Here is a 13,672-nt window from a genome sequence, read left to right as displayed (position 1 = left end):
TAGTTTCAATTTCTTATAAATCTAAATGTTTATATGGCTATAATGATTTCACAACAACACAGGAAGTCATTAGTTAGGTGAGTTGTTAATTTGAAAAATATTGGGCAGCCAATGGGATTTTTTTTGCTTTTCAGTCTAGGGAAAGGGGATTTATGGAATCGGGGTGGCAATAAGTGTAAAACCCCAGTGGTCTGCTGATTCAGGAATACTTTAGAAGCCCCAAACTTAAAGTTTCATATTTGAAATAGAATGCAAATTATGATAGTCTTTTAATTTTTGTCTTGCATTGGGTTGGTCTTTTTCTGGATATAAAAATTGAAAAGTGCCAGATGGGAGGAAACGTAAACAACCATAGCCTCTCTGAACAGCAGTGAGCAGTATTCTGTTGTCAAGCAACTAAGCTGCACAATTACCATTGCAGCTCTTCATATATTGATTCACTTTAAAAATAAAATCCTACCTAAAGCTCTTAATTGTAAACCTGACTTCCCAACAATTTTAAAAACCGTGCACAGTTGCTATCCCTGTGGTGGGTAGTTCTGCTGAAGTGGTAGTAGTTGCATCACAGTTCAAATGAAGTGAGAGTGGCAAAGTTCCTTAAAAAGCATTTAGCAGATCTGTGTGATGAGGTGAACTCATTTCTAGTCAGAGTAATTTTTATTTTATTTATTCATGCAGCTCTGGACGTTTTTACTACCACTTGTATTTGCTTATTTATTTATTCATACAGGTGTTTTGAGTGCCTCAGGTAGTCTAGTGAAATCTAAATCACTGATGTTGCAATGCATGTTTTCGTTTGAAATAACTGTCAAGAATGTACCAGGTACTCCATATTGCTATGTACTTTAATAATATAGATCCCAGGCTTGGACAGCTAGAGCCAGGTGCACTATTTGGCTCCTCTGAACAAGTGAACATTACATCCACACTGAGTGAGAGGCCTTAGCTGTCATTAGTTCAGCATGCCCTACACAGTGAAACAGCTTTTGAGTTTTATTTCCCTGCGAGAGCACACTACCCTTATATTTAGTCACCTTTTTTATACATAAGCACCCTGCCCTATCGGCTTAGAAGGCTCATTTTAGAAGTGTTGTGTGAATATATAAAAATAGTCTTTTTTTCTACATAGGCAAGGCAGTTTTGCCATGTGTCAAGTCAAGTCAAGTCAGAGAATTTATATAGCGCACTACATACCCAGAGGGTCTCAAGGCGCTTAGGGAGGGGAGGACGCTTACTTGTCAAATATCCAAGTTTTAAGTTGCTTTTCTAAAAGCTAGGTGGTTCTGGGTAAGGCGAAGGTAGGTGGGGAGTGAGTTCCATGTTTTAGCTGCCAGGTATGAGAAGGATCTGCCTCCCATGGTGGTCTTGTTGATGCGGGGAACAGTGGCGAGGGCTTGGCTGGAAGAACGTAGTTGGCGGGAGGGGGTGTAGAAGGACAGTCGTGAGTTGAGGCATTCTGGGCCGATGTCGTAGAGTGATTTGTGTGCGTGGGTTAGCAGTCGGAAAGTGATCCTCTTATTGACGGGTAGCCAGTGGAGGTCTTTCAGGTGGCCAGAGATGTGTTCGTTACGTGGGATGTCTAATATGATCCTGGCTGAGGCGTTTTGGATTCGTTGGAGTTTCTTCTGGAGTTTAGCGGTAGTACCTGCGTAGAGGGTGTTTCCGTAGTCCAGTCGGCTCGTGTCGCTGTAGTGCATTTAAATTGCAACCCAGACACACCATGCTGCTCCTGGCAGACATATTTTTACCATATATGTGGGTGATGTAAATACACACTGCAGCCAGCACCCATGACATTTAACCTAAGTTGAACCGTGGACCATTTACCAGGATCCCCCAGTGCACAACAATCATGGCTGTCTTAATCCTCAACCAGTGGATCTGTTTTCCTTGCGTTCATTAGTGTCCCTCTTGCGAACCCGCTGCACTGAATATAGGAGTCAGCAGTGCCCCTGTAATGGAAGAAGTGTTCATTTTGTTTGCTATTTTAATGTTTTAAAAAAAAAAACAATTTTACACATATTTTGGCACTAAATACGTTCTTGGATATAAAGTTCTAAAATGACCGCATTTTACGAGCTGGTGTCAACATCTTGTTAAATATACCTATAGCCTGGCCACTGGCAGACCAAGCGCCATTAAAAGTGGCGCCTATCAGAACCATCAACCCTGTCAGAGCAGCAGACTGAGGCAATGACAAGAAAGATGCTTGAGCAGAATACACACGGCACATTTCCTGGCTCACTCTATATGCATCCCTCTCTTTCTTCTAACTCAATTTCATTTGTCTTTTTAAATTACCTTTGCTATTTTTCATTATTGTTGCCTCATACCTCACCCTAATCCTTCCTGACAGCAGCTTATTACTCTAACCTTAAGCATCCCGTTTGTTCCCACAGAATGTCCATCATTTCGCATGCATAAGCTCCTCGCTGCTTTCTCTTTTTACAAGGACAGCGCTGCCCCTCCCTTGTCGTACAATACTGGACTTTCTGAACCTAGTTAAACCGCGCAAAGGCCTTTCTTTTCCTTAATTACCTTTTTTCCCCAAACCTCACAAGGTGTTTAAAGACGCAGACTGGGTTCAAAGCAGAATAAGCTAATATGAACATTACAATAATATGAAAAGTGTTTTAACCCAGAAAATGGATGGTGGGGATTAAACATTCAAATATTTCGGTGTAATATAGTTTTTTCTACATCAAAATGTAGTTGACATGTGGGTAATAGAATTAGTGTAAGCAGCACAGCCAGATGCCCTAAGACACATTTAAAAGATCTGTTCTATTAATGTTTTAAAGCGGCATTTGTGCTTTGTTAAAGACTATCAGTGTAAAGGAGAGGTTATAGTGGGCTTGTATGATATTGTTTCACGACAAAGGAAGTCCTTCGACCCCTAATTCCTCATCTGACTGTTGCTTTATCTTCTCAATCTAGTACGGTTTGGATGCAGGAGTTTGAATGCCTCCATCACCCCTAGAATAGAGACATGCCTGAAATACATATCAAAACAATACACATTACTTGAATCGAAATGGAGTTCAAAAACGTCACTATCTCCCTTAATTTGCGTTTTGTTGTCAGTATTTAAACTGTCCACTGTGTAGAGCTCTGTTACCCCGTTCAGGGTCTTAAGGCAATATATCAAGAAACAAGAAGAAATAACTACACATTAACTAACAGTGCAGAGCATGACATAAATAACTACACCGAAGTAAGTTACAGGCAGGAGCGCTTTTTGTCACATTAATGGAGGCTGCAGCTTACAGAGGTGCAAGACTAGTACTATTCATGGGAATAACATGTAATGCTACAAATTGTGCTGCTTATATTCCTGCTGAGTCCTGAAAGTTGATGCTGCTTAAATTATTCCTCTTGACCTCAAAGCACGGAGTACTGAGGCAGAAGGCATAATCGCTACTCGGGATGATGTGATAATTTAAATGTCACAGACAGTAATTTATTTGCTCAGAGCCAGTACTGGTTGCAGCAAATGCGGAATACATAGAAGATGTATCCGCCTGAAATGTGTGGGTCATCCGACTACATCAAAGGAGTGAGCGAGGTAACAGAGTTTAGCAGAAAGTTGCCTTTATTAGTTATTTGGCTTCTCTTTTTTTCCTTCAGTTTATCAAGTGAGCATTTAAAGTTCTGCACCTGTAAAGTTTCTCAGACATACCACCCCTTCTGGTAACCTGTACAAGTCTTCAGTATGCATAGGACAATTTAGATGTTTCAGAGGTGCCAACCCATAACTATAGGCTTTTATTCTGCCACCCCCACTTTTTGTATTTTTCTGGAGCCTGTTTTATTTCTTAATTTTGTACTCTGTGTACTTTACCACTTCTAAAAATTAGGAAAGCAGTGGTGCCCCCATGTGCTGTACAGTGGCAAATTCATCTTCCCTATATGCCCATCACAAATAGTGCCTGCTATGCACCTATGACATCTTAAATGTTAAATGTCATGGGTGTCGGCTGCAGCGTGTCTTTACATCAACCACATATATGGTAAAAATATATGTCTGCTAGGAAGAACATGGTGTGTTTGGGTTGCAGTTTATATGCACTGCCGTGACACAATGGACTAAAGCCCAAAAGCTGTTTCACTGTGTAGGGGATGCTACATTTTTCCCTGATCAGGCATGAGTGGATAAAACCTGGTACCTCAATCCCCACCACCTCACAACATTCTTGGACTTTGAAAGATACATCTGAAGAAGAAGGTTGTGCTGTATGAAGATTTTAGGCTCCTGTTGGAAGAAGAGGACTCGCACAAGGACTCAGTGACTCTAAGTCACCTAACGTTTGATGACACCCATGTACCTGATATGCTCTCCAAGGGTCAAGTGGTCAGCCTACTGTTTACTTGCTTCAGGGATTCAAAAAGCAGAGGAACTCTTGGCTCCAAAAGGGTCTAGTTAACCCAGAGAACTTGACCTTGCAGGGGACCTGGCTGAAAATAAACCTGGAGATAATTTTCATCTGTGAGATCAGTGAGAGGTTGGAGTTTAAGATAACTCCTACAATTCTTTTTCAAAGTAGAGGATGGTCCATGCAATTTATGAGAGACAAAGGTGTCCAGTTACCACATTAGCCTTGGTTTCATTAAAGCATAGCAGACTTTGATGCATCCAGCTTTAGACTTGTGTTAGGCAGTCTGTGAGGTGATTAAAATTGCCACTGTCTATCTGACCTCCCACCCTAGAGTTGGATGTGGATCAAGTGTGGCATGTAAACAAAACCAGTGCTTAAAATGGAAAAATAGAAGTGCGGGTACTCAGTAGCAGAGTACCTGCTTGTCTCTGAGAAGTGCCGGTACTCGCCAATTAAAAGTATGTTATTTCTCTTGAGAAGCGCTGGTACTCTCCCTCTCAAAATAAGAAAGTGCTGGTACTCGGTACCAGTCCATTTAAAACACTGGACATAACAGGACAGGAGACATCACATCTTTGAAAGTAGAAATACTTAGCATATATTTAGCAAAGGAGCAATGGTGTGCTCTATTAATTAGCAGGAAGGGGAACATGAGAGTATTTGTTATGATTGACAATTTTAGGAAATTAATCCTTGCTCAGCAATTACACCAAAAGAACCTGATTTTGCATTTAAGTAACAGTTTGATGGTTCTCACTTGTTGTATTAGTAATCGGAAAAAGATATAGTGCAGAACCAATGTTATAATTAAGCAACCTATAAATGATCTTTAAACAAATTATCTAAGATACCTGGTTGCAAATACACCCTTGCAATTTGTGGCTAGACCTTGTGGTTTCAACGTTTTTCTGTTCTTGCTGCCTGCAGTAGGTTAATGGTGGTACAAAATTGTCCATGAGAGACTTGTTCTTCTGACTGTGGTGTCTTAGAGAGTCCAGAAGTCAAGGCAGGAGTTCAAACTTCTGCTACTTACCAGGTATCCGAATTCTTAGTGTGCACAATCCACTGTCAAAGATCTCTTTTGCCGCCTCTCTTCATCCGTTATTGACACGGTCAACTTTTTCAGAGCTCGGTCCTTACTCAATAGCTCAGTATGATCTTCTTTAAATGAGGAATAACTAGTGCTTTTCCATTAAGTGGGGCATCCATACAGAGTACGTTCAGGTACAAAGTTGAACCATTTAGTCATAGTAGTTCTCAATGTGCACTCCGTCTCAATGGACTTGCCAACATTCTCCGTGGGTGAAGAGCCTGAATATGTCCTGTAGCAATAATCTGACACATTTTATCGTAATTAGTGCAAGACGAAGTACTGATATTTCATTGTACTATGCTTTTTTAATTACCCTCTTGAATGGTGTAGATTTAAATTTGTATTCGCAAAATGTGCCCCTTGTGAAAATAAGTTAACATTTTGATTATGGGCTAGTTGTGAGCGTATGCATTTCATTGGAAATAATTTTTCAGAGTTTGTTGTGGTTGCAAAAAAATGTACATCAGGTTTAACTTGTTTCTTTTCTTAATGATCCCTAGGGCATATTTCCTGCATCTTACGTACACCTGAAAGAAGCAATAGTCGAAGGAAAGGGGTAAGGTTAGATCGGATTCTCTCATTAGTTGATTCAGACCTATTTATCTATTTTCAAAATATATAATGACAGATATGAAGGAATTGTACACTAGGAAATACATTTCAGATGGTGAGCACCCTGCACGTACTAATCGACATATTAAGGATTGATTTTTCTTTCTGGATAATTAAATATCTGTTCATCTATTTAAAGAGAAATTTGTAGGGACTTTTTGTAAATGTTTTTTTTTTGTATTTATTATACTCAGTGTCACATTTTTGTATCAAGTTCGTGTATGGTATTTTCTTCCTGTTGTTTGTGGTTCTATTGTAATACCCCTGAAATGACGGCAGCTGGCAGGGGCTGCATCTTCCTGTTGATCTGTGTCCAATTCACATTTGAGAATGTCTTGGCTACTGATGCGCTTTGCTGTTCTGGAATGACTCCTCATCAGCTGCAAGTGTCTTCAGAATGCATGTTTTTAAAGGAGCTGGGGGAAGGGTGTTCCTTTTCATTGGCTAGGGATCTGGTGGCCTTGATTACACGTTTAGTGCAAGGAGATTAAGTACACAGAAGTCTTGGCATTGGTTTGAAGATATTTCCCCTCACTCTTCACAAAGATGTCTCGGTTTCTTGAGAACTGCTGTTTCGCCATTGTTGTTTTAATCTGAGTGAGGGATAATTTAAGAGCAAGGAAAAGAAGTAAAATGAGGTTAGCGCCCTGTCTAAATTTAGAGTTTACATGTATAGTGCAGTGGGCATGAGGGTTTGTATGAGACAGAGTTTGAAGAAATATGTAACCCGAGAGAGAGATGTGGTTACTTCAAATGAGATATATGCAAGGATCACAGGACAGACACAGTAAGAGAGGAACAACTAGTGTCAATTGAGAAGAGTGCTTGAACTCTTAGAGAAGATAAAAATCACAGCACATTTTTCCCAACCCAGCAGAGACATGATTACATCCTCATCTGGTGTCCTAGGCCCTCAAAGGGATCACACTGTGCTGATGTGCTTTTAAGGGGGCCTGTTAATAACAGGGAGGGCATGACTGGCATGTCATGCTGTGCTGGTACTTATCACATTCCTGCCATCTGGAGCTCCCAAATGCCAGACTCTTCAGCAGGTGCGGAAAATCACCTTTCACTGCGGAGTGAAAGGATTCATTTTCCGGATAATCGATTTGTTTTTATAATGAACGTTGTCATTTTCCCTTGGATCACACAGAAAGCTGCGATTGTCTCCCATCCCTTAAAACAAATCAAAGCCCCATTTATGTAGTTTTAATCCTTGTTTATCCACTAATTAAAATTTGTCTACAATCTGCTTTTATTTATCGGTCTCCATAATATGTTTGTCGTACTTGTCAACCACAGCTTTGAGGAAACGGAATATTTGAGCACCGTTAGCAGGAAGTGGTATCTCCTGGAAATAAGGAGATGTTAGCACTGAAACTGACACCAGCCCAGCCAGGTCCATGTCCTGTCTGATTGGTCAACCCTTAGAATAGAAAAGCTCAGAAAGAGAGGCATAAAGGGCCTGAAACAGAAACCTTTTGCCACCCCTCAGTGAAACGTAAATGCACAAGATATGAAATGATGATAGTTAATTCCCTATCCTAATTAAATGCTTTAATATTGCTTTCTGACCATGCCTTTAAACAAAAGTTAAAAAGACGATCACTCAATACACAGTTAAGGGTTTGTAAAAATAGAGCGATTTATGAGTGGCATAGATGTTAGGAATCACCGGTAAACCTATTGTGGATTGAAACTAATCAAAAGGGCCCTTCAAACACAATTAATAATTCCTTTTATCGGCCACGGGGACTTGCCCGCATGTTTTTCATTATGAATTTTGTCCGTTTTCGTTGTTCACATTGCCGTCCAGCTGGAAGTGGATACAGTTTTCCCAGTTTTTCCTGTTCTTCAAAACTCTCACCTCGAAGGAAGCTTGCTTCAATCTGCAGCTTCTTTCTTCCCTTACTGAACATGAGACCTCTTCATTCAACAGTCTCTCAAAAAATGGCTCTCTATGATGGCTTCTTGTAGTCTGATAGCAGAAAAAGACATCACTTCATCACACCTCATAGTGCCACAGCTTCTCAAAGCTTAGAGCTGTTTAGGTTTCCAGATTGCTTTGTACAGCGGGCATTGCCTACGGCTACTCATCCATCACTCTGATGTGCCCCTTTTGTTTCAGCCGCCTGTAGGATGTTTCTTGCCTCAGGGATTTTATACACAGTTCATTTAAAGGGCCAGTGGATGTAGAATTTTGTGATAAGAAATGGCACCTAGGACAGTGCAATTGTACAATTGGAAATGTAAGGCTAGTGGTGGGAAAGCGAGCGTGCGTTAGAGGGGATTAATTTCGTAAAATGCAGTTACTCCCAAAAGTAAGCTTCTTACTCTCCAGAGGCAGAATAGCAATGCAACACACCTACATTTCCTGGGAGATAAGAAACAGTGTAAAAGTGAAATGTCATATTTGTAAAAAATTGCATGATTCACTCTACCTGACTATAAAGTTGGTGTAAAGCCAACAATGTATTTTAGCCATCTGATGTAACTCTGCGAATTTATGACTGTTCTAGAGTTCATGGTACACTCTTGCAATTCATTCCGTATCTTAAAAAAGTAAGACATCTACTCCATAAATATGAATGCCCCTAGAGAGCTGATTTATGACTTTTCTAAGCCCTACTTTGTGAACTAGCCCTTACTGTGCAGTACTCCACTTCTTCCTCCATGAAGTAATGATTCTGTAACATTCACTGACATTCGTGGATTTGCTGCCTATTGTATAGTGATTTTTAGGCCTCGCCTCTCAATACGCATGCGCATTGAGCGAGACTATAGGGGCTTAAATAAGGTTTACCTAGACAGGCGATTGACTGGCGATTTGATGCTGTGCCCGTGCGCTTTTAGGTCAGTGCGTAAGCGCATTGACCTAAAATGCGCGTGCACATCATCAAATCGCCATCTGTTCCCAGCAGCACTCCTCCTACACCTTTGAAGTGAAGCTTAGCTTCACTTCAAAGGCCCCTGCTGCTTCACACCCTCATCGCCGCTCTCCCCGCTCCGCCCCCTCCCCTGCCCGCCGTGTCGCATTTCTCCTCCCCCCTTCTCTGCCTTCCCTCGTCTTGTTTTTTTTTACCTGCTCCGCCCCCTCCCCTGCCCGCTGTGTCGCATTTCTCCTCCCCCTCCCCTTCTCTGCCTTCCCTCCGTCTTGTTTTGTTTGTTTGCAAGTTAAGGACTGCTTAATTTAATTTGTTTCTAATTTTTATTGCCCGCATATCGCAGTCACAGTTGGGTGGTGCCTCTTTTTACTTCTTTTTATGTAGTGGCATATGCCTGCAATAGTTTAAAAATGTTTTTTGAAAAAATACAACCATCATAGGAGCTTGCCATGGTCAGACCAAATATTGGCGTTGTCATTGCTTGTTTCTGTTACAGACACCGGTTCTGATCACCAGCTCCTTCACCCATCAATAAGCAGAACAAGCACGTGCGATGTACTTAGCTATCCACGTAAATACCGTTTGTGTGTATGTTCTCCTTCACTTTGAAAGCACACGACCCCTCCCCGCTTCCGGGAGTTCTGCCCACTCCAGGAGCTGGCAGCGCCGAGGCATCCTGGCGGGAGGTGGCAGCGCTCTCCCACCAGTCTCGGCGGACCCGCCCCCTCCGCCCATCTCTTTGATGTGCTTTATTAACAGGAGGCCATGCTAATCACTGCCTTCTCCCAATGACCTACAGTTTCCACCCCCCCACCCGGTGAAACTAGATGTAGCCTCGGCCGCCCCCGCCTGGAGAGGTGCCTCGAGCTCGCCGGGGCCGTCCTTTATCAGGGGTGCGTCTGCCACGCGTAAACCGTGTACACAGGTCCTGCGGGGTACACATATGCTCACCCCCCCGTTGTTTCTCCCACACTCCACCCGTGGTCTCATCCTGCGCGGTTACTCTCTCGCACTATCATTCTTCTTTGCTGCAGCCCATCTCACTCTGTTACCCCCCCTTTCCCAAACCAGGTATTCCCCGTTCTCTCACCTATAATCATTATATTTATACCTTTCTAAACATGGTTTCTCTCTCTGTTGTTTTATTTCTCGTTCATCTATTTGTTTTTAATATTTGCTCTGTTGTTAGCACTCTGTCTCTCTCTTCCTCTATTTTTCTCGTCCTCGTGCACCCTTCTTCGCTCTCTCTGTATATTTCTTTCTCCTGCTCTCTTTCGTCTTGCCCAATGTCTATCGAAGCTTTCGAATATGTATTTTGCTGTTCTTCTTCATGTACTGTTAAGCCCTCCCTCCAGTCCTTCTCACCCTGTTCTCTATTATGTTTATTCTGCTACTTGCTCTTTTTCTGCCCTTCACTGAGTTAGTTATGGTTTTGTCCTTCTCTCTGGTACATTTAGCTCTGCCGCACTTTGCCCTTCCCGTGCTCCGCTTTCTCTCTGCTCTCCTATGTTGCTTCTTCACATTTCTATCACTCTGTCGTACATACAAAACATGTTGCATTACAAATGCTATAGGTGTCACATTTGCAAAAGTTAAAAGTATTGGCATTGTAAATGACAAAGCTATTAATTTTGCTATTTTCAAGACAAACACATTTACAAAACCAATAGATCCAACTTTTCTATTGCGAGACCTATTGCATTTCCAATGCTTGTTTCATTTACCACAGATTAACTGTTATGTAGGGCCACCTTTCAAGTCTATAAACTTTCAATAGAGGTAAGCCTTAAGATTGGAAAGGAACTCAACCCATGTTCGATGAAAGGGGAAGAAACTTTGGAGCTGTAGTAGATTCACCGATCAGACTCTTTCTGACGTGGTTATGCATCGTTATAAAGTGCAGTTGAGTATATGTAGAGCAGAAACCCAAATAGGGAAAGGCAACATTTTTAGTAAAATGTGAAGTACCTCAGCAGTGGTGCATCCTGACACGAGCAATGCAAACTGACTTAGGCTGTTTGTGAGTTTGCCCAACACAAGCGCACTCTGGGTGCGTAACTTTTAATTTCTACTTCCTAGAGGACACCTGGCATGACTGAATAATCATATATGAGTGTGAAATAATATAGTGTAATCTTTCATAAATTAGAGGCAGTGATTTCACAACAACTGTTGATTAAGGTGTGAGATGCCCCCACTCAGACACCTTTGAAAGTTGTTACTCGAAAATTTAAATATTTGCCTATCTCTTCCATTACCTGAATTTGGCCAAGGTTTAAAGAATCTGCAGCCATCCTACATTTGAATGTGCAGTCCATCTTTCTTCTGTGGCTTTGTAGTAGCCAATCAAAAGCATTTTTTGTAATGTTGTCAATAAAATTAATGGCACATAATTATCCAAAATGTTTAAAATCTCTTCAACATACAGGGATGAACACTGACATTGTGAAGCACACATTGAATAGTTTGACATATGTTTTCTTTCATATGTAGGCAACATGAAACGGTTTTACCGAGCGAGATACCTCTTATTCAGGAAGTCACTACAACTCTGCGAGAGTGGGCCTCCATATGGCGACAGTTGTATGTTGTGAGTAGAATGTTATATTAATTTTAATTCTAAAAGAAATGCAATTTAATTAGGGAAATCAAAGTTAGATTAGAATGTATATTGTGGAAACATGCCTAATGTCAGAGAACTAGATGTCCTTTTTAGGTCCCTGCCTACCCGCTGTCTGGTTTGCTAAAGACATCTGGGAACATTCCGAAAGTTGACTTAGGAATGCATTCCACGCATTTCTTACTGCTAACTTTGTGGTTTGTAACTCCCATTTTCTGACTTTATATTTGCTGACTTTATTTGCTTTAAGATGTCCAGTTCGAGTTCGTCCCCAACCTTGTTTACTGTATTCTTCCACAAACTCGCTTTCTTTAAACAGGCCTTTAAATCTTGTTCCTATTTTGTCACATTTGCTGTGCATTCAAAGACTGAGGTCAACTGTCAGACTGTGTCTTCCAGGTAGTTTGGTGTTTATTTGTATTTTTCTGACTTCAAAGACAGGGGATTTATGTGACAATCATGCTAGCTGCTGGCGGTCTAATTGAGGCAGGCTGTACAATGTAATTTTTTTTCTAGCACACAACAAAATGTAGATGGCTGTCAATGAACTGTGATGAAGATCAAATCAATCCATTGGGTAATGACGTTTCCACACATTATCGTTTGTGCACTGTATACTTTTATCAGTAAAACTGCATGTGAGTGCAAATGTAATGGTCATTTCACTTGAAGATGTATTGCCTGTAGTGGCAGTAGACTATCATACCATGCGTACTCCAAGTTAACCAACCCCACCCCACCCCACCCCACTCCACTCTGCATCACTCCACTGCATTCTACTGTGCACCACCCCACGCTAAGCCACTCCACTCTGAAATCACTGCACTCTCCTCTGCACCATTCCACTCTACGTCGCTCTACTCCACTCTACTCTGTGCCAATGTACTCTACCCTACACTACTCTATAATGCAATTCCACTGCACACTACACCACTCCATGCCACTTCACTCTATGCCACCTAACTCTGCAACTCTGCAACACTGTACTCTGTGCAACTGCACTCTACGCTAATGCGCTTTCTCTGTACCACTCCACTGTACGCCAGTGCACTCTGTACCAATCTCCTCTACACCATGCTAATCTAAACTGCATCACGGCACTCTAATCTGAAATAGTCAACTCTACACCAGAGCATTCAGTGCCACTGCACTTAGCGCCAATCTACTCTACACCACTGCACTCTTTGCCAGTGCACTCTACACCACTTTCCTCAAAACCAATGCACTCTATGCCAATCTACTCTGCACCACTGCACTCTATGCCACTATACTCTATGCCCTCTACACCATTGCACTCTACGCCATTGTACTGTCACTGCACTCTATGCCACTTTATTCTCCTCTGCGTAACTGTACTGTACGCCACTGCACTCTATGCCACTCTACTCTGCGCCACCTCACTCTACGCCAATGCACTCCACAACACTGCATTCCACTCTACTATACACCTTTGCACTCTGATAGTATACTCAGCAGCACTACACGCTCTGCCACCTGAACTCTACTCCACTGAAAATCGCTTCACTTAATGCCGCTGCACTCTACGCCTATCCAGTCTTATCTGCACTACTCTACTCTGAAACATTCAACTCTATGGCACTGCGCTCTATACCACTGCACTCTACGCCACTACACTCTACTCTGAAATAATATACTCTATACCACTGCAGTCTTCGCCACTCTATTCCACTCCGTGCCACTCCACGCTACTGCACTCTGTCACTGCACTCGCTTTCTACACCAATGCACATTACATCACTTTACTCAAAACCAATACACTCTAGGCCACTGCATCTTTGCCAATCTATTCTGTACCACTGCACTGTACACCACAATACTTTACGCAACTGTAGTCTACCCAAATCTACTCTACACCACTGCACTCTGACACTACTCTGCTGCACTGCACTCAGTGCCACTCTACTCTATGCTGCTTTACTCTGCGCCACTTTACTCTGCCACGGCGCTCTATTATGCACCACTATACGCCACTCTGCTGCTCTCTACACCACTCTACTCTGCAGCACTGCACTTTGACACTCTGTGACTCTAAGCAACTCAATTCCACTGCACTTTACTCTGTACC

General features: G+C 42.0%; 1 protein-coding gene across 1 annotated transcript in view; it reads left to right on the top strand.

Annotated features, from left to right (window-relative positions):
* Positions 1-13,672, top strand: part of DOCK1 (dedicator of cytokinesis 1) — a 1,358,032-nt gene that overhangs the window by 112,938 nt on the left and 1,231,422 nt on the right. Inside the window, exons 4-5 of the mRNA XM_086922569.1 lie at positions 5,970-6,025; positions 11,460-11,556. Coding sequence (XP_086778695.1) covers positions 5,970-6,025; positions 11,460-11,556 — 153 coding nt within the window. The remainder of the gene's footprint in view (positions 1-5,969; positions 6,026-11,459; positions 11,557-13,672) is intronic.

Source organism: Lissotriton vulgaris, chromosome 5 (genome assembly GCF_964263255.1).
Source record: "Lissotriton vulgaris chromosome 5, aLisVul1.2, whole genome shotgun sequence".
In the NCBI taxonomy this organism is placed as follows: Eukaryota; Metazoa; Chordata; class Amphibia; order Caudata; family Salamandridae; genus Lissotriton; species Lissotriton vulgaris.
Note: the sequence above shows the minus strand (reverse complement) of the source record. Positions and strands in the feature narration are given on the sequence as shown.